Source organism: Sapajus apella, unplaced genomic scaffold (genome assembly GCF_009761245.1).
Source record: "Sapajus apella isolate SASKATOON/1434 unplaced genomic scaffold, GSC_monkey_1.0 scaffold74, whole genome shotgun sequence".
In the NCBI taxonomy this organism is placed as follows: domain Eukaryota; kingdom Metazoa; phylum Chordata; class Mammalia; order Primates; family Cebidae; genus Sapajus; species Sapajus apella.
The window spans coordinates 5,247,622-5,269,601 of NW_022437014.1; the positions used below are offsets into that span (position 1 = coordinate 5,247,622).

At 40.9% G+C, this 21,980-nt stretch overlaps 1 protein-coding gene across 1 annotated transcript; it reads left to right on the plus strand.

Annotated features, from left to right (window-relative positions):
- The first annotated feature begins 1,724 nt into the window (after positions 1–1,724).
- MAPK1IP1L (mitogen-activated protein kinase 1 interacting protein 1 like) lies at positions 1,725–20,028 on the plus strand. The gene is made up of 5 exons (XM_032251130.1): positions 1,725–1,919; positions 12,397–12,418; positions 13,330–14,037; positions 15,300–17,229; positions 17,546–20,028. Exons 2-4 carry the CDS (start codon positions 12,401–12,403, stop codon positions 15,309–15,311), a joined length of 738 nt encoding a protein of 245 aa, XP_032107021.1. The 5' UTR covers positions 1,725–1,919; positions 12,397–12,400; the 3' UTR covers positions 15,312–17,229; positions 17,546–20,028.
- Positions 20,029–21,980: the final 1,952 nt, after the last annotated feature.

Sequence of the window (21,980 nt, forward strand, 5' to 3'; positions counted from 1 at the left end):
CCTCCCCGCAAAACGTGCTCAGCTACTAGCTGATTGCAGGCAAGGATAAGTTGGAGGCTATCCATTACTGGTACACAGCACCAGGACTAGGGTATGGTGAGACACTTGGGCACAAATATCTGACTAAAAGACTAAGGAAGACAATGTTTTGGTGCAATATTCTAAAATCAGAATTGATGCAAAAAAAAAAAATATGATGAGCAAGATACCAAATTTAAAATCAAACCTGACCAGATTACTGACTTCCGGTTGCTTCAGGCTTCAGCATAGCTCCACACGGCACTGCTGATTCACTATCCAATGAGGACAGGGTAGGTCCACACTACTCGTGTAATTTTCCATAGGCCTGTGTACCCTTATCCAAAAATAAGACCCTTGGCTTAGGTATTTGGAGTTCCTCTGTTGCCCTGTTTTCAGTGTGAGAATTGTGTGTTATGAAACACATCCAGAGATGTCTTCCTTTAAACAAGTTCATAGTTAAATGTCCACCCACTGACCCACTAATGCCTTACACAAAGCAAGATGCAACTGTACAACATACTTTTAGGATATTTTTACATGTTAAAAAAATGTATATTGGCCGTGCACGTGGCTCACGCCTGTAATCCCAACTCTTTGGGAGGCCAATCACGCGGTTAAGAGATGGAGACCATCCTGGCCAACATGGTGAAACTCCGTCTCTGCTAAAAATACAAAAATTAGCCGGGCGTGTGAAGTGCGCCTGTAGTCCCAGCTACTCCGGAGGCTGAGGCACGAGAATCACTTGAACCCGGGAGGTGGAAGTTGCAGTGAGCCGAGATCACGCCACTGCACTCCAGTCTGACAACAGACATGACACTCCGTCTCAAAGAAAAAAGTATATTGCATATATGTATATATTTTGCACACCATATAATTATCACATCTTCTAACCTAGTTAGTAGGTTCCTTGACTGGGGTCATCATGTCATCTGTGCCTGACACAGGAGATGATGTTTATTCAAAAATGAACATGAGGGCCAGGCGCAGTGGCTCACACCTGTAATACCAGCACTTTGAGAGGTCGAAGGGTGGGGGGGATCGCTTGAGGCTAGCAGGGTGAGACCCCATCTCTACCAAAAATGCAAAAATCAACCGGGTGTGGTGGCACACGCCTGTAGTCCCAGCTACCCGGAGGCTAAGATGGGAGGATCGCTTGAGACCAGCAGGCAGAGGTTGCAGCGAGCCGAGATCGCGCGACTGCACTCCAGCCTGGGTAACAGAGGCCCGTCTCAAAAACAACAACAACAAAACATGGGAGAAGAGGCACTGATGAGGAAAAATGTGCAAAGACAACACGTCAATTTATCAAGCTAATTTGCAAACGTCTTCCCTTTCCTGAATTAATCTTTTCCCTCTCCCCACTTGTGGCCCAGTATCTGAGTCCTCTGGTCAGGCTGAAATCTGAACGCGTCCGTACCCAGCCTTCTTCGAGGCCTGGCTGTAAAAACCGCTGAGCAAAGGGAATTCAGAACCAGCCCTCAAGCCACTCAAGACAAGTTAGCAATTTCCGCCGGGCTGCCCTGAATATTGCAGGCCACTGGCATTTCCTCCGAGTCCTCGGAACTCCGGAAACTCCGGGAGCTTTCAGCCCGCCCACCAGGGGAAAGAGGCCCCGGGCGGGGGCCAGGTGGATCCCAGCCCCCCAGGTCCGGCGGGCCGCAGTACCGCCAGAGGCCTGCGGGGGGCGCACGCGGCACGGCCCGAGGGGAGGGGGTGCGCGGGCGGAGGCGGTGCGCTTGGCGCTTCCTGTTCCGGCGCCAGGAGGAGTCGCGCGCTGCTGCTGCTGTTGCCGCCGCTGCTCTCGCCGCCGTCAGTCAGGCTGCGCCCGCTTCTTCAGGGCCCAGTCCCTCGGACCCATCGCCGCTTCTAGACCCTACTGCGGTCTCGGATCTTGCCGGGTGAGGCTGCTTCGGTACTGGTGGGAGTCGTGGAGGGGAATCGGGGAGCTGGGGCTGCGGATCCCGCGGGCGCGGCCAAGCGGGGAGCGGACGCGGTAACGGAGGTGCGTCGAGTTACGTCCAGTGCTCGGGCCGTGGTCGCCTCCCTGGGACCGGAGCTGAGGGGTTCTCTCGGTCGTATTCCACCACGCTGCGGGTTGCCTCCGGATCGCCCCCCAGGGAGAAGGCTTCGGAGGCCGCTGACGTCGCGGCCGACGGGTTTCTGGGCGCCTGACGTCAGATCTGGCTGCGGGGCGGGGCGGGCGCGGGCCGGCCCCTCCCCCACTCCTCGGCGGGCGCGACCCGCTCCGAGGCCGGTTCGCTCTGGTTGATCCCGGACTCCCTTTGTTTGTGCGTCCCTAAAGGGCTGCCGGCCTCGTGCCCCTTGGCCCCGATTTCCTCACTACCCACACTCCATTATACCCATTCATTAATTTCTAATAAAAAGGGAAAGGCCTTAAAAGATTCTAAGAATCTCGTACGCTTGTTAATAATCCGCAGTGTGACAACGTTCTGGTTATGACTTGCTAGAGGAATTGCTCACGGCTACATTAGGTGAATACCCAGGGCAAACCACGAGAAGGGCAGATGTTCAGTGATCTCCTTTTTTAGGACTGAGGCGCACATACCTACGACAGCTTATACATAGCTGGAGCATTTTCCTCTTTACCTTGAAAACCAAGAGTACAGCTTTTAGTAGGTAAAAGATTCCAGTGTTAAAGCATCAGGCCAGAATCACTCGACTGAAAATTTTTTTTTTACCTTTACTGCTAGAGAAATACACACTTGGGAGTTGTAAAGGTCTGTTTTGAAAACGAACCCTTATTACAGGCAAAGGTAGCCTTCAGAAACATTTCCTGAGTTCTTTGTTCAATGCTGTTCTTTGGGGGAAGAATAGAAATTTTTCATGCCGGCATCTCTGAGCCCGCAATGCAAAGCAAGTTTGCTTCAGAAACTTTTGGAAGGAATTGCAGATATTGGAATGTTCTGTTCCTCTTTCCAGGAGGAATGGATAATATCCATCCCCAGTCTCTTAGCTGAAACTCTTGAAGCTAGTGGGTTTTGATTTCAAAAATCCTTAGGTTTTATCTTTATCTTTTTAGAAAGACAACATATTAGACAAGAGATTAACACCCCCAGCAGAGTGGGACACCGCATAATCCAACATTAATATTTGCCGAAATAGATGTGAACATTCATTCTAAGTGGGGCCTAATAGAAACTATAAATAGTCTCAGGTCAAGTTTTGCCACCATGTAAGTTTTCTGCCAAACTTGGGAAAGTTTCTTTCATTTTCAGAGGTCTCTGGATTGAGAAGAGCAGATAAAGATTTATGGACCTAAAAGTAGCCATCATAAAAGCTAGTATCTGCTGAGTTGTTGCTGTATTCCAGGGAGTGACTAAGAGATTTGTTTATCATCTAGTCTCACAGCAAATCTATGATGCAATCTTACTTTGCCTCAAGTTTGGAGAGTTGGACTTGTCAGCTCTGGTGGAACCAACCAGCGAAGAGCTGCAGTTTTAGCTAGATAGCCATACATTAGCATTCACTCTTTTACCTGTAAGCTAGATACCCATATACAAAGAAAGACAAGAGAATTTGGTACTTGTTTTCCACCCAAGCACTATTTTAGGCACTTGGCTGGGCAGAGTCCCATTTAGTTCCTCATAACATTACTGGCCTTTTTTTTTTTTGGACTGTGTGCTTTTCACAAATAGTATGGCCTGTTCTTTATAGTTGAAGAAGCAGGTTCATTCAGATGAGCCGACTCTTAGTGAAATAAGTCAGACCTTCATCTAAAGTCTCTGCTAAGACTTTCTTAGGCCTTCTCTTTCTTGCTATTTTCTAACCAATCTGAATGCTTATACTTCCCCACAGATTCTCCCAGTTTTTACACTAACTGCTCTTCTTTCCCTCGGTCCCATTTCACCACTGGGCATAATTCTTCTCCCAGCTTTTTTTTTCTTTTTTTCCCCACCTGGGTACAGGTGGGCTAAGGCCGAAAAGGGCGTTAGCCTTCTCCCAGCTTTTATGGTCCTTATAGACTGCTAAAGACATCACATCTCAGGAATCTCCATGCAATACTACTGATTTCTCTAAAGCCCAACACATCGTTTGGCACATATATTCCAATAAGCATATAACTAAATGCCAAGAAATACTGCAGGTTGCATATCCCTTATCCCAAATGCTTAGAATCAGAAGTGTTTCAGATTTGGGGTTTTTTTTTTTTTTTTTTTTAATATTACACAGGTTGAGCATCCAAAATCCCCTTTGAGTGGCATGTTGGCACTCAGAAAGTTTCAGATTTTTGAGCATTTCAAAACCCCATTTTTTGAGTTGCCTAAATGTAAAAAATACAATCAGATAAATGAACCAATACTAAAAACTAGCATGTACTCTACCTAAATTATATATATACATATGTATATACATATGTATATATATATTTGAGACAGAATTTCTCTTATCACCTAGGCTGGAGTGCAGTGGCGTGATCTTGGCTCACTGCAGTCTTCGCCTCCCACGTTCAAGCAATTCTCCTGCCTCAGCCTCCCAAAGTAGCTGGGATTACAGGCGCCCACCGCCACACCCAGCTAATTTTTTTGCATTTTTAGTTGAGACGGGTTTCACCATGTTGGCCAGGCTGGTCTTGAACTCCTGACCTCAGGTGATCCACCTGCCCCAGCCTCTCAAAGCGCTGAGATTACAGTTGTGAGTCACTGCGTCTGGCCAATATTTTATATTTTCAGTGATACATACCATCCCCCCCACGCTAGACAAATCAACCCAAAAATTCTGATTTCACTTAGTTTCGCCTAATAAATATCTAAATTTATGTGGCACTTTATAGATTAAGTATGTTACTGTTAAATTTTTATGCAGTGGGTAGGAATTATAACTTCCACAAATGGGAAAGTGGTATCTTATTGAGAAGTTTATTTTTGTCAAAAGATGCCATCAAAATGATTGATGTCCAGGTTTCATCACTGTGTAGTCCCACGCTGTTTATCACTCCATCACAATTTGAAGGCTCTCTGAAATATCCATGAACTCCACTAGTAATTCATGGAGTTCAGCTTTTTACCCTAACAGCCATGAGAATTTCCAAAACGTTGTTTTAGTCTTCTAGTGTATGTCAAAAGAAATTTTGTACTGTTTTAAAATTACTATTCTTACTGCTCAGAGAATAAAAATTATTTTTCAGATGATGGGTGGATCATGCTATAAGATAGTAACAAAGTTTTGGAAGTAATAGCTTTAGATTATTCCAAAAAAAAAAAATGAAAGCCTTTCTCTTTTTTTTTGAGATTGAGTTTCGCTCTTGTTACCCATGCTGGAGTGCAATGGCGTGATCTCGGCTCACCGCAACCTCCGCCTCCCGGGTTCAGGCAATTCTCCTGCCTCAGCCTCCTGAGTAGCTGGGATTACAGGCACACGCCACCATGCCCAGCTAATTTTTTTGTATTTTTAGTAGAGGCAGGGTTTCACCATGTTGACCAGGATGGTCTCGATCTCTTGACCTCGTGATCCACCCGCCTCGGCCTCCCAAAGTGCTGGGATTACAGGCGTGAGCCACCGTGCCTGGCCAAAAGCCTTTCTTGAGTATAAATTTTCTTTTATGAGTTCAAGGTTACATTGGCCTCATTGTAATAACTTTTTATTTATTTATTTTATTCATTTTTCTTTTCAAGACAGAATCTCACTATATTGCCCAGGCTGGTCTCTAACTCCTGGGCTCAAGCGATCTTCCCACCTCAGCCTCCTGAGAAGCTGGGATTACAGGTGCCTACTACCGCATAGCTAAGAATAACTTTTTAGAAAACCTAAACTTTTTACATTCTGCAGCTCTCCTCATATTGAAGCATTCATATGCAACTCTGTTTTTCACCTTTTCTAATGAAAGTATTCTCCAAAGAGCAAATTGGAATGGTTCCAATTATAGTTGTCCCCGCCTTATCCTGGGGGACACATTGCAGCACTCCCTAGTGAATGCCTGAAACAGAAGTCTTATATACGCTGCCGAAGCCTGAATATACTGTGCTTTTTAGATCTAATGGCCAAGACAGACTGATAGTGTATAGTGTATACAGCATGGATGCACTGGACAAAGAGATGATTCACATCCTAGGCAGGATGGTGCAAAGTTTTATTTTGCTACTCAGAACATACTCTTGCCCCATTTAAAACTTAGGAATTGGACGGGTGCAATGGCTCATGCCTGTAATCCCATCACTTTGGGAGACCGAGGTGGGCAGAATACTTGATGCCAGGAGTTCGAGACCAGCCTATCCAACATGGTGAAACCCTGTCTCTACCAAAAATGCAAAAATTAGCTGGGCATGGTAGCTGGGTGTGCCTGTAATCCCAGCTACTCAGGAGGCTTTAGGTAGAAGAATCGCTTAAACCCAAAGGCAGAGGTTGCAGTGAGTCGAGATCAGGCCACTGCACTTTAGCCTGGGCGACAGAGTGAGAATTGTCTCAAAAAAAAAAAAAACTTAGGAATTGTTTATTTCTGGGATTTTCCATTTAATATTTTCAGACCTTGGGTAACTGAAACTATGGATAAGGGGGGATTACTCTAACGTGAACACTGTTTATTCTAGGTATGGAGGGCTGGTCACTTTCCTAAGACAGTGCCGTAGAACAAAACTTTTTACTAATTACTATGCTCAGGGCTTTATTATTTAATCACAAGATTCTAGCACCTCCCCTGTCTTCCAAACTTTGATTTTTTGAACTTTAACATTTTGAAGTAGTATTGTGAGTCAGTTGACTATTACTAACTTGCAGAATATATTTTCCGTAATTCTGTGACTAGGTAACTCTATATTGTGTATGTTTTTCCTCAGTTGAGAGGGAAAAGAGTAATTCTGAAAACTGAACAGCAAGACCATTTGAAATTGAATGGTTTGCTTTGATTCTCTACTCCCAAATTAATGTAAACTTGGATACAGAATCATTTTCTATTTCAGAAAAGCTAATCCTGTTAAAAAAGCATGTTAGTCTTACAACTTAACATTATTTTCTACACTGTTAGTCCTAAGAATTTTATTGTGTGATGTTAAACCTTAACTTGGGAATGGGTTTGTATGTGTTTTTTTGATATTCTGAATAAAAAGGATATAGCAATTGGGATAGGCTTGGGTTCTTGGCCTTCATGTTCTTATCCTTTATCATTCCTCATGATAACCAAGTCAAAATTAGAAATAAGATGCTAAGAGGCCAGGTGTGGTGGCTCATGCCTGTAACTCCAGCCTTTTGGGAGTCTAAGGTGGGCAGATCACCTGAGGTCAGGAGTTCGAGATAAGCCTGACCAACATGGAGAAACCCTGTCTCTAAAAAAAAAAAAAGAAAGAAAGAATATGCTAAGAATACAAAGGTGGGCCGGGCGCGGTGGCTCACACCTGTAATCCCAGCACTTTGGGAGGCCGAGGCAGGTGGATCACAAGGTCAAGAGATCGAGACCATCCTGGTCAACATGGTGAAACCCTGTCTCTACTAAAAATACAAAAAATTAGCTGGGCATGGTGGCGCATGCCTGTAATCCCAGCTACTCAGGAGGCTGAGGCAGGAGAATTGCCTGAACCCAGGAGGCGGAGGTTGCAGGGAGCTGAGACCGTGCCATTGCACTGCAGCCTGGGTAACAAGAGCGAAACTCTAGGCCGGGCGCGGTGGCTCAAGCCTGTAATCCCAGCACTGTGGGAGGCCGAGGCGGGTGGATCACGAGGTCAAGAGATCGAGACCATCCTGGTAAACATGGTGAAACCCCGCCTCTACTAAAAATACAAAAAATTAGCTGGGCATGGTGGCGCGTGCCTGTAATCCCAGCGACTCAGGAGGCTGAGGCAGGAGAATTGCCTGAACCCGGGAGACGGAGGTTGCGGTGAGCCGAGATCGCGCCATTGCACTCCAGCCTGGGTAACAAGAGCGAAACTCCGTCTCAAAAAAAAAAAAAAAAAAAAAAAAGAATACAAAGGTGGCTCTATATTAATACTGTATTGATAGGTCAAAGGAGAAAAACCATGAGATCAATTCATTAGATACTGAAAAGTCTAAAAAAAATTTTAACAAAAGATACTGAAAAATCTTGTAAATTTAATGTCTTCTTGCTTTCTTTATTAACTAACGAAATAAGAATAATAGCATAGCCATAAATAAAAAACTTCCTAAATGTAATTTTTAAAAATCTCAAACTAAAATTGAGAATCATACTTAAACGTTAGAAGCATTCCCAGGAGAGTTGGAAACAAGATTGCTATGCCTGCTATCAGTACTTAACAATTCATGTTTTAAGTCCTAGCAAGTACAAAAGAGAAAAGAGGCGTAAATATTAGAGAAGGAAAAATTATTTTTTGCAAATGGCATGATTTTTTGTGGGGGTGGGGAGGCCTGGAAATCCCAGAAATCAAGTGAGAAACTTTGAAGAATAAAATAATTCAGTAATATTGCTTACTTATCATCAATGGGTTCTTGGAAAGTGCAACTTTAAGCAAAGCGATGCATAGCAAAACGAGTTTTATGCTAGGTTAAATATAAACAAGAGTTAAATTCCTACAGCATATTTCTGGTCAGAAAAACATCACTAAATGCTTCTAGTATTAAACATTTAAATGACGTCTACTAAAAATTTTAAAACTTAGTTGGATGTGGTGGCGGACGCTTGTGGACCATGCTATTTACAAGGCTGAATTCAGTAGGAGGATCACTTGAGCCTCGGAGGTCAAGGTTGCGGTGAGCAGTGGTCATACTACTGCACACCAGCCTGGGTGACAGAGCAAAACCCTGTCTCAAAAAAAAAATTGAATGTGAGTTGTGTATACATTTAAGAAAGATGAATAAAAAGTAAGATAATTATCTGCCTCCCTGTTCCAGTTCAGGGTCTCAATGGCTAGAGCCTTTCCTGGCAATTCAGGGCCCAAGGTGGGAACTAGCCCTGAACAGGACGCCATCCCATCGCAGAGTGCTCTCATGCACACCCACACTCACTGATACTGGGCTGTGTAGACACACACACCCATTTATGTGCATCTTTGGGATATGGGAGGAAGCTCAAGCATTGGAGAAAACCCATTAAGATGTGGGGGGAATGAGCCAACTTCACGTTGACAGTGACCTCAGCTGGAACTCCCTTTTTTTCTCATAAACATTAGAACAAAATTAAGTTGAATGAAACATTTTTTGAGGACCTGCTGTAGACTAAAATTTTAAAACCCTGTTCCGTATATGAACAATCAGAAAATATAATGAAAGAGCCTATTTACAACCACAGGAAAAAGTTTAACAGTTAGAAATCTACTAAAAATACACAATTAGGGCATGGGGTGTGTGCCTGTAATCCCAGCTACTGGCAAGGCTGAGGCAGGAGGATTGCTTGAACCCAGCAGGTAGAGGTTGCAATGGGCTGAGATCAGGCTATTGCACTCCAGCCTGGGTGGCAGAGTGAGACTCTGTCTCAAAAAAAATAAAATATAAAAATAAATAAATTCAGGGGGAAGCAATAGAAACAATAGAAAATAAAAGTTAATATAATTATGTAGTGCTTACATTATTTTAAGTAATATAGAGATGCTTTATACAGGAGGATGTGCATAGGTTATATCCAAATACTATACCTTTTTTTTTTTTTTTTTTTTTTTTTTTTTTTTTTTTGAGACGGAGTTTCGCTCTTGTTACCCAGGCTGGAGTGCAATGGCGCGATCTCGGCTCACCGCAACCTCCGCCTCCTGGGTTCAGGCAATTCTCCTGCCTCAGCCTCCTGAGCAGCTGGGACTACAGGCACGCGCCACCATGCTCCGCTAATTTTTTGTATTTTTTAGTAGAGACGGGGTTTCACCATGTTGACCAGGATGGTCTCGATCTCATGACCTCGTGATCCACCCGCCTCGGCCTCCCAAAGTGCTGGGATTACAGGCTTGAGCCACCGCGCCCGGCTACTATACCATTTTTATATCAGGTACTTGTGCATCCTGGGATTTGAGTATCTGTGGGGTTCCTAGAACCATTCTCCTTCAGATACCAAGGGACGACTATATCTTGTTCTTGACAGAGAAGATTTGACATTTTAAATATATCAGATGTTCCTCTAGATTAATTTGTAAATTTAATGCATTTCCAACTAGAATGCTAACAGGTTTATTTATTTTTTTAATGACCTGGAAAAAATAAAAATACATATACAGGAAAATCTGAAGAAAAAGAAAACAGTAGGGTGACTCAAATGTTTATTTAAAATATTTTGTAAAGCTTCTGTAGTTAAAATGGAATGATACAGTTGCAGACCAGTAGAAAAGAATAAAGTCAGCTGGGTGCGGTGGCTCACGCCTATAATCCCAACACTTTGGGAGGCCACAGCAGGAAGATCATTTGAGCTCTGGAGTTCAAGACTGGCCTGGATAACATGGTGAAATCCCGTTTTTACAAAAAATTAGATGGGCAGAATCGATTGAGCTCAGAGGTCAGGGCTGCAGTGAGCTATGATGGTGCCACTGCACTCCAGGCCTGGCAACAAAGCAAGACCCTGTCTCGAAAAGAAAAGGAAAGAATAAAGTCCACAATATCTGTGGGACATGAAGGAGGCTCTGTAGCCTGCTTGTTAAGAGCCTAAACTTGAGGCAAACTATACTGGGTTTGAACTGCTTCTCTCCTTGTCATTAGCTCTGGGACCTTAAACAGGTCAACTTGCCAAGCTTCCTCTTCTCCAGCTGTAAACTAGGAGTGAAAATAAAATTTGCGTCATAAGGTTCTGGAGCTACCAAGTGAGGTGGTGCACACTGCCTGTTCCACGGTAAACATTGGATAAATGCTACTTATAAATGGCAGCAGTAGAGTGTGGTAAAGGTAGCTTGTCCAATTAGTTGGGAAAAGATAGATTATTTGATAATTATTCTTTGGAAGAATTTGAAGATTTTAAACAAGTTAAACCATAAAAATATGAAAGCAAGGCTAATCTCAGAGTAGGGAAGGCCTTTGTAAGTAAATCACAAAAGCCAGAAGCCAGATGTAGGAAAATATTGATAGATTTGATTACATGAAATTTAAAACTTTTATACCAAAATATGCCATTTAAGAGATCTACAGATAAAGGGAATTTGGGAGAAAAATTTTAATCTCATTATGAGAACTAGTCTCCTTAGTATGTTATAAAGCTGAGAAAAAAAGATGCACTACTGAGCAATGAAATGATGAAAGGTAAAGAGTACAAACCGGCTGGGTGTAGTGGTTCACGCCTGTAATCCAAGCACTTTGGAGGCCAAGGCGGGCGGATCATCTGAGGTTGGGAGTTCAAGACCAACCTGACCAACATAGTGAAACCCCGTCTTAAGGAAAAAAAAAAAAAAAGAGTACATACATACAGTCCTTTATTTATGTAAAGTCAAAGAACAAGGAAAATTAAGTCAAAAATTGACTGCCATGGGGCATGGCAGTTGATTGGAAAGAAGGACGAGTAAACTTTCTAGAGTGAAAAATGTTCTATATCTTGAGGTGGTTAGAGTTGGTGACAGTTGTCAGAACTTGTTAATCTAAACTCTTAAGATCTCTGCATTTGGTTGAGTGTTAATTACACTTCAATTTAAAAATTGGTAAAAGTAGTTCAGGATATCAGTAAATTTAAATTTGGGGTTATACACCGTGACTCATGCTTATAATCCCAACATTTTGGGAGGCTGAGGCAGGAGGGTCCCTTGAGACCAGGAGTTTGAGACCAGGTCTGGGCAACATACTGAGATACCTATCTGTACAAAAAAAAAAAAATTTAATTGAAGAAATTCTTGGGGCATGGTGGCATAAGCCTGTAGTGCCAGCTATTAGGGAGACAGACAAGAAGATGACTTGAGCCCAGATTAAGACTGCAGTGAGCTGTGATCTCACCACTGCACTCCAGCCTGAGTGACAGAGTAAGACCCTGTCTCCAAAAAAAAGAAAAGGAAATGTAAGTTTAAATTAGACGCTAATTTTTAGTATCGTCATTATAAACAATTAATAAATTTTAATATCCAGTGGTAAAAAAGGAGTTGAGTGACTGTAAATTGACATGGATTTTTCAAATGGATTTTCGATAAATTTATCTGTTGACTCTGTAGATTACATGACCAGTGCTTCTTCCTGGTGATAGATTCTCACTCATGAACAAAGATAAGTGTTCAGAGATGTTCACTGTATTATATTTAAAACAACCTATACTGCTACAAAAATAATGTAAATGAAATTACAAATCATTTGTGTATGATGTGCAGCCATGAAAAGGGACAAAGTTGATAGAACTGGATGAACTGTGTGGAATACTTTCCTATGTAAAGAAAAACACTTTACAAAAAAGATTCCATTTAAGTAATAATAATGTATGCATAGAAAGTTCCTTAAGGAATATTTAAGAAATGGTGAACACTGATTTTGAAATTTTTCTTTCTTCCTTCATTTCTTTCTTTTTTTTAGGAAAATGTCTGATGAATTTTCGGTAAGTTGATGAGTTTATCCATGATAAGTTTTTCATTTCTTAAGAAAAACAACATGGCCCTAACTGTGGGCTACATAAATCTTTTCACTTCAAAGAGATTGTTTTAGCTGGGTGTGATGGCGTGCACCTGTAGTCCTAGCTACTTGGGAGGATCCCTTGACCCCAAGAGTTCCAGGCTATAGTGAGCCATGATCATGCCATTGCAGTCCTGCTTGGGCAACAGAGTGAGACCCTGTCTATAAATAAATAAAAGAGATGCTTTTTGTGATTCTTGGCTTTGGGGGTGGGGGAGGAATTTTGATAGGTGATTTGCCTTAGTTTACTTAGATAATATGTTTGGAAATGTTTCCTATATATTTATGAATCCTTAAATGAAAATTTAAGATGTTACTTCTGTTGTTCTCTTTTACCCTGAGAGTATTAATCAAAGCCAACATTTATTGGAAATTGTTAAATACCAGGCACTCTTTTAAGTGTACTACATGAATTATCATATTTAAGCCTCAAGTTAACCCTAAAACAGTTTTTGAAAAGAAGCTCTATCTCGGAGTATGTAACTCCTTTGAGATAAAGCCAGGATTTAAATTCATATTTTGACTGTTCTAGCCTCTTAATTACTATGCTTTGTTATATTAATACAGCAGAGAAATGAAGCGTATGATTAGTTGTATTTAGAAAACTTGAGCTTCTTTGAAGAATTTGTGTTGTAAAGTTGAGATTCAAAGTAACACCTCAAGTTTTGTGTTAAATAGAGTATTTTTTATATGAAAAGCTTAGCTTTTGAAGATGTACTTGGAGTTTATAATCCCTCACTCTATAGCTTACTGTTTATTTTCTGTGGGTTTATAATAGTGTTTGGTATGACTTTTCCCTAGATAAGATAGATAAGATGTATCTGTTTTGTATTCCAGTTGGCAGATGCACTACCTGAACACTCCCCTGCCAAAACGTCTGCAGTGAGCAATACAAAAACTGGCCAACCTCCTCAAGGCTGGCCAGGCTCCAACCCTTGGAATAATCCGAGTGCTCCACCTTCGGTGCCATCTGGACTCCCACCAAGTGCAACACCCTCTACTGTGCCTTTTGGACCAGCACCAACAGGAATGTATCCCTCCGTGCCTCCCACCGGACCACCTCCAGGACCCCCAGCACCCTTTCCTCCTTCCGGACCATCATGCCCCCCACCTGGTGGTCCTTATCCAGCCCCAACTGTGCCAGGCCCTGGCCCCACAGGGCCATATCCTACACCAAATATGCCCTTTCCAGAGCTACCTAGACCATATGGTGCACCCACAGATCCAGCTGCAGCTGGTCCTTTAGGTCCATGGGGATCCATGTCTTCTGGACCTTGGGCACCAGGAATGGGAGGGCAGTATCCTACCCCTAATATGCCATATCCATCTCCAGGGCCATATCCTGCTCCTCCTCCTCCCCAAGCCCCTGGGGCAGCACCACCTGTTCCATGGGGCACTGTTCCACCAGGAGCCTGGGGACCACCAGCACCATATCCTGCCCCTACAGGATCGTATCCTACACCAGGACTCTATCCTACTCCCAGTAATCCTTTCCAAGTGCCTTCGGGACCTTCTGGTGCTCCACCGATGCCTGGTGGCCCCCATGTGAGTGTTCAATTTGTTATTTTAAATGTACTGATTGTACATAAGCACAACTGAAAGATTGTTTCTCCCCAGTTTTGGATGGAAGATTAAAAAAGCTTTTAGGGTTTTAAAAGAGGGTGGGTATATATTAAATGAGTAAATTTCAAACCTTCAGGTGAAGCATTTAAAAATGAAAGCACTATTTTAAGTATTCCTTGTGCTAAAAAGAAAAATTTTCCAAAGATCCCCAGAGACTTTGTAATGTAGTAAGCAATGTCCTCAGTAGCATCCTTTAGGTAAACTCTGAAGTTCATTTCATTGGGATGTTTTGTTTTATTATTATTTCTCAGTATTGTTTTGTAGCATCATACCAAAGCTCAGTTCAATACAAGCAGGCTCTACCTGTCTGGCCTGATAGAGGTAGATTTTTAGAGAATCCAAGGCAATAAGTAGATAACGTTGCTCATATTTCAAGCAATTCTCAAACTCAAGATTATACCCCTATTCTTTATTGTCAGTTTACATATAATGCTTTATGCTTTACTGTCGCCAGAGTGGGGTTAACATCTTAGTTGAGGAGCCTGTTTTGGTCATATAACTGAGTAGAAAAGTACTCCTGTGAGGTAAGCCAAGTGAGTATCCAAATGCAGAGTAAAGAACTTAACTTAGGAAAAACATTTGGGAACTTTTTTTTTTTTTTTGAGACAGAGTCTTGCTCTGTCACCCAGGTAGAAATGCAGTGGCACGATCTTGGCTCACTGCAACCTCCGCCTCCTGGGTTCAAGCTGTTCTCTTACCGCAACCTCCTTAGTAGCTGGGATTACAGGCATCCGCCACCATGCCCAGCTAATTTTTGTATTTTTAGTAGAGACAGGGTTTCACCATGTTGGCCAGGCTGGTCTTGAACTCCTGACTCAAGTGATCCACCTGCCTCAGCCTCCCAAAGTGCTGGGATTACAGGCCTGAGCATCCTCACCTGGCCAGGAAATAAAAATCTGTTGACTCTTAACACAAAATAACTAGTTAGATCTTCAATTAGATTAGTCAGACATCCACTTCAGCTATAAAGGGAAAAAAAAAAACCATAAAGTACCCCCAAAACTTGAATTTCTTGCTATATATATATTCTCTAAAAATATTTGGTTTTGTGTTAAGTGTATGCCATAGTAAATGACGTAATTTGCTTTTTGGATTTATTAAGCAATAAATTTAAGCCACAGTAAGGAGTTAATAAACTCCATTTGCAAAATCTAGAAGTTGACTTTTTCTTTCTTCTATTTCAGTCTTACCATTAAGTTAACAATGGACGAAGAGATGACGCTTTGCTTTTTGAAGTACATCTATATGCACATGAATGCATATATAAAAATTGCTGGTTTCACTATTAGAGGGCATTCATGAAAGAACAACTCTTGCACCTCTCAGAGAAGATAACTGCCTCTTGTACTTGGATGTGTAGTACATCATATGTATACAATCAGATAAAAGCATAGAAGTAAATCATTCGGATGTGATTTTTATTTGGTTTTCATGGAAAGTTAAAGTGATTAAGTATATTGAATAGCTCTTTGACAGAATTTGTTTAAACTATGAAACTACACACTTAAAAATCTAAGATGATGTGTGGATTATTGCTAGAATCTGCGACTCATTGGCAATTTATTTCAAGTATTTTTCTATAATCACTTTCCCCTCCAAATAAATACACTTTGAGAATAACCCCTCATATCTAAACAAATGATGCCTCTCAACATTTTGAGCTGCTCTGTCAGATAAATAAACCTGGTCCTCTTGAGGTTATATTTTGGATATACATTTTTAAACTGTCAGTAATTATTGTCAGATGTGAAGTTTAGTAGACAGCCAGTGTTCATTTTTATCCTTGAGCTTTTAATAAAACTTCGTTTGTTTTTAGTCATATGGGCCATACAGCACTAAAGTCTGCTCTTTATGGAAACTAACTTTTTTCTTTTTAATCCAGGCCAACATGTATATAAATTAAATTTTTAGATAATTGATTATCTCTTTATACTACTTGAGATTTGATTATGAGATGTGCATATTGCTTTGGAAAAAGCTCAAGGAAGGAAATAATTCTCTCCTTTGTTTTGAACCTCAAACTAGATAAACCCTAGGAATTGCTTAATTGCAACAAGTAGTTTTCTTTCCCACAAAAAACTGAGGCAGCTCTTCTGCCCAGGGCATTCCCTGCAGCCACCCCCACCCCAGTTGCCCTTGGTTCTTTAGAAGGAGCACAGCCCCTGATTCCTCCCTGATGTGCTAAACTGGCACACTCTAGAGGTGTAAAACATAAAACAGTTGTGTTTAGAGAACCTTAAGTCATGCAGATATGACTGTTCTCTTTGTACAAGTGTGAATCAAAATAATGTATCTTTCTCAGTCTGGTTAAGCTATGTCATTGTCTCCTGCATAGTTTCCTGAGTCTTTTTGTAAAGTGCTTTTGGCTAACAGTTCAGTTCTGTATTTGTTGACAGGTAAATAAGTGGAGTTGAGTGCCATCTTTGAAAAAATTACCCTCTAGCTCTAACACTGAAAATAATAAATTGTAGATCTCTGCAACTGAGTTTAAAGCAGTGTGACTGTATTGCTTAAATATTAATTATTGTTTATAACCACCAAAAAACAGCCCTAGTAGTTTTTTGGCACCTTATGTTTAAATCAGATTCTTAGATTTGGGGTAGACCTGACCTTGTTATTTATTAGATAACATTTTGAATGTATCCATTGGATTTCTAAAATGTATTGTGAATTTTCTCAGACAAACAGGATTTATGCTGGAGCTCTGTTTTTGCTTAGAAATAAAATATTTAGTTTATTTCTGCTCTAATTAAAATGTCAAGAATGCCAAATGCTGCCAGTTTTTTGGTTTGATAGCTACCTCCTTTTAAGAAAGCAGAATGGTTACCTTTGAGAGGAACATTCAGTGTTTAAGCCTCCATTGTGTTAACTAGATGATAGATTCAAGCGTTTAGAAATGAGAAACTAACTTGTTAACATATTTTCAGATTGGGGAAAGTTGTTAGATGGCTCTTACCATAGTGACAGACGTCATCATTTTTTCTTTCACATCTCTGTAAGGACAGGTGTTAGCTATCTACAATACTATGGAACTCTTGTCAAAGTAGCGCCCAGTCGACAAGGCAGGTAGCCTTAGGAGTCACAGCTTGAATTGTCATCAACATCAAAATGTCAGTTAACCAGGCCGGGCGCGGTGGCTCAAGCCTGTAATCCTAGCACTTCGGGAGGCCAAGGCGGGTGGATCACGAGGTCAAGAGATCGAGACCATCCTGGTCAACACGGTGAAACCCCGTCTCTACTAAAAACTACAAAAAATTAGCCGGGCATGGTGGCGCATGCCTGTAATCCCAGCTACTCAGGAGGCTGAGGCAGGAGAATTGCCTGAACCCAGGAGGCGGAGGTTGCGGTGAGCCGAGATTGTGCCATTGTACTCCAGCCTGGGTAACAAGAGTGAAACTCCATCTCAAAAAAAAAAAAAAAAAAATGTCAGTTAACCATGAAGGGATAAAATGATCTGAAAAGTGAGATGGCTACAAAGATACCTCTCCTTATAGTTACTTTAGCTATCCTACATTGGGATAAGCTGACAGCTTAGCAGTATTTAGTTTAACACTACAGCGGGTATAATTTGACTAGGAAGAAGAGATAGCAGTTTTAGGATTCTATAAATGTGAAGTCCATTGATTTGGGGAGAAAAATCTGTTGCTAAAGCACATGAAGGGCTATGAATACAATTTGGGATTGCTACTCCCAATAAGCATAACTTTGCTAGTGACCCATACTGCCCATGTGCCCTAAATGATACTGCCATTGTAGTCCCTTTGTTTTCAAGGACTTTACGACTGGTATTTTGGGGATTTTTTTTAAAATATAAGAATGGAGATAAAAGGGATAATAGAATTTGCTTTTATATTCTTGTTATTTTTGTAAAGCATCTTTTCTTCCATTCTTGTTGGCATTCCGGGCCAAAAAGTATTTTAGGTTGGTTCAGTGTGGAGTTAAGAAAGGCAGGAGTTTCAGTGGAGGAATGGGGAACGGCACAGAGAAAGGCTTTTTTCCTTTTTAAAAGGGAATAATGTTGCTTTCAATACAAGACATGATAGGCTGAAATTGGTTTATGGAAAAGACTGCTAGCAAGTATGTTTGGTCTTAGTGGGGATACAGATTATAGAATATGCTGACATTTGGGCTTCAGAGGAAGAACTTTCAAATACATCTAACGGAAATAGTTGAGATGTGTTCAGAAATACTGTTTCTGGAGTTGGAATCTTAAGTTTTGAAATGTTGAAACCAAAAAGACAAAAATTAAAACATAGACCTTAGGTCCTCATTCACACACAGTTCTCAAGAATCAAGTGGAGTGCTTCAGATAACCTTGGCTTGTCTGTCCCAGCCTGCCACCACCTCATCTTTTCATGCTTTTAAAGACACCGTTTACAGCTCTGACTCAGCCCTATTTTGTGTAAAGTAATACACTGATTATTCAGAAATAGACAATACATTTTCTAATTACCCAAGGACTGACTTCCTTGTCTACTTTACTGTAGGTTGTCTTCAGTAGAGAAGAGTAATAGGGCAGAGAAGAAAAGTATATATTTTGCCTCAGTCAGTCACACCACTACAATGGACTATTGGAGTATTTTCTAGAAAACCAATCAATTTGCCCTTGATATGTTACCTCACAAATTATTAGTGCTACCTATGGCACTTAAATGTACAGCTTTTGAAACTTTGTGTAGATGAAAATAGCTCTACTCAGAGTTTTTGTTAAGACTGTGCCTACTTTAAATATCAATTGCCTACACTTCTTAACAATAAGTGCCAATGTCTCAATTCTCTCACCCTGAATGACAGAAGCTAGATTTATCAAATGCCAGGGTTAGAAAGCCTGGAAATTAAGCACAAACTTCCAAGTTTTTGAAGACCATAAGCCTAAATTTAGATAAATCACACTGATCTATTGTACTATGCATAGAAAGTTGTATGTGGCTTTCAGGGAAGACTATTTTTTGATTTTAATAAAGCAATATTTAGTATTGAAGACAGACACTTTTCAGAATTCTGCCATGTAAAACAAAAATTGCCAATAAAAATCAGTATTTTGTAAATGCCAGGCAAGCTTCTAGCTATCGAAAACATCTGAGTCATTCAGTAGATGCTATTGTCCTTGATCCAGGTTCTTTGCCAGCTATGAGGGAATCCCTGTCCTTGAGAGGCTCATAGTCTAGAAGTAACATTACAGAATTGGTTAGCACACCATTCATTATTAGTTTACCTAGATAAACGTGTTAGGGTTGCTGCTGGTGGAAATTATAAACAGCCTTTGGGCATTTTAAAGGGCAACATGTGGCATACCTTTTCTAAAAACAGAGTTAATGTTTTTCAAGATTGTAGTGTTGAGCACAATTCAAGTGTGCAAAGTAACAGGATAGTTTGTTTGCCTCTTCACTTTACCCCTGGATAAAGGCACTTTCACTGCCTGTCACTGATTAGCAGATACTGACTTGTTGCCATTAAGTAAACTTGACTATGTGTGCTCTATGAAAGTTCTTTGTAATTTTCTTGAAATTGTGATTTTTCATTGACAGTAATGACAAATTTAATGTATGTAATTGTCTATACATTTTAAGTTAAACTGCCTAAAATGTGATTTGAGACATATACATTTGTTTGTATTGTAAATTGTAAGCAATCAGTTTGAGTACTAGATTTTATCACCTGCTGCTGTATTTGTAAACAAAGACAAATGTTGCTTTAAAAAGTAATTGTAATTAGGAATAGGCTATGGATGTGATACTTGATATTTTTTAAGATAAACTTGTTTGCTTTTGTGTATTATACCTGAAAACTTTTTTAAAAAATGTATTTTCATGGTTTCACAGATTTTTTCATGTTTATTCTTTAGGCCTAATTCTGGGCTTCTCTGAGCAAGTCCAGAGCCTAATTAACACAAATTTGTTGTCATAAAGGAGGGAAAAAGGGCCTGAGATACCTTTTTGCATGTGACCTACATTGACTAAGGATGTCTGGAAACAACCATTCCTCCACACACCCTCTTTCAGCAACATGGTGTCCATTGTCTCCTTTCAAGGCTAGGCTACTCTTTGTAACCAGATTATCTGCATATACAATAATATGAAGTCAGGGAACTTTCCCTGTCCTCACTCCCCCACTTTCTGTTATCAAAGATAGTTCTACTTTTGTCATTAACTGCTACACATTTAGTGAAGGTCACATTATTAAACTTGGTGGAGTTTACCATTTTCCCGCAGCAGGTTTTGCTGTCATTTCTTGGAACTCCAGTTGGAATAGGGCAATGAATGAATGAATGCTTTGCAGTATTTCTATTTTTGGAAGGAATTCCTTCATTTTGCCTTATAATTGAACAAAATGCAGCTGTAAAATTTTAAATTGTTTTTGATACGTTACTCAATATCCCATGAAAGTATCCTCCTAAAGTGGAGCTATGAAATGGATGGTGCAATAAGACCATTCTGGAGCAGGGCCAGTTTCTATTTTTCCTGTTGTGAGATGACATTGCTCTGACAAATATGCTATCCTCGTTACCTGACCCAAGCAAGTGCTTTTTTTAAATCACTGTATTGATACTCTTAGCACCAGTCCTTTTGCAACCCATCTCGAAAGCAAAATAGAATTCTGATTATTAGCTCACTTATTTTAAATGAGGCATACAATAGAATTCTAATGCCAGAAGAGGATTTGGGTCATCTCATAGAGCTTATTCCTGTGGCTTTTATTTGTTTTCAAGACAGAGTCTCACTGTGTCGCCCAGGCTGGAGTGCAGTGGTGCAATCTCACCTCACTGCAAACTTCAGTTCAAGCAATTCTCCTGCCTCAGCCTCTCAAGTAGCTGGAATTACAGGTGCCCACCACCAGTCCTAGCTAATTTTTGTATTTTTACTAGAGATGGGGGTTTGCCGTGTTGGCCAGGCTGGTCTCAAACTCCTGACCTCACATGATCCACCCACCTCAGCCTCCCAAAGTGCTAGGATTACAGGCTTGAGCCACCACGCCCGGCTCTCCTGTGGCACTTAAACTTTTCTCTCATTTTTTTTCTCATTTGATTTTCCCAGTGCCGAGGAGAGGATCAAGTGAATAGATATTATAGAGCTTAGTTTCTCCCTTTCACTAAAGCACTTCCACTTGGCACTTTATGTGTTTTCCTTACTGGTAAGTTGTTTCAGGAAGGGTAGAGATTTGCTGCTTTTAAATTTAAAAAAAACTGCCATTATAGATGACCATGTCTCCTGCTTGAGGTTTGTTTAGATCATAGTCAAAAGTTCTCAAGTATAATAGAATCAGGTCATCTGGGATTCTAAGCCATCCTTAGAATGGCTTCTTTAGAAAAGAAGAAATAGAACATTTTTTAAGTTTTCTCTGATTATGTTTTCTGTCAGAGGTTGTTTTATTTAATGGCCTCTTTGTCTAGCTTTCCTTAAAGATATGTAGATTTAAAAGTCTCTTTAGAGGTAAGGAAACCAAGTTTAAAAGAGATGTGCAGTGCTTCATGCTTGTGTAATCCTAACACTTTGAAAGGCCAGGGCAGGAGGATCATTGGAAGCCAGGACTTTGAGACTAGCCTGGGCAACATAGCAAGACCTCATCACAAACCAGAATTTAAGAATTAGCCAGGTGTGGTGGCGTGTGCCTCTAGTCCCAGCTACTCAGGAGGCCAAGGTGGCAGGATCACTTGAGCCCTGGAGTTAGAGGCTACAATGCTGCACTCCAGCCTAGACAACAGCAAGATCCTGTCTCTAAAAAGGTTAAATTCCCAGAGTCATACCACATAAATAATGGAACCAGCTCTTCCAACACCAAGGCTTAAAATTTAAACACTAGGTTCATGCATCTAGTACTGCAATTCTTCCAAAACCATACCTGGAAAGTCAAATCTATCTAATACT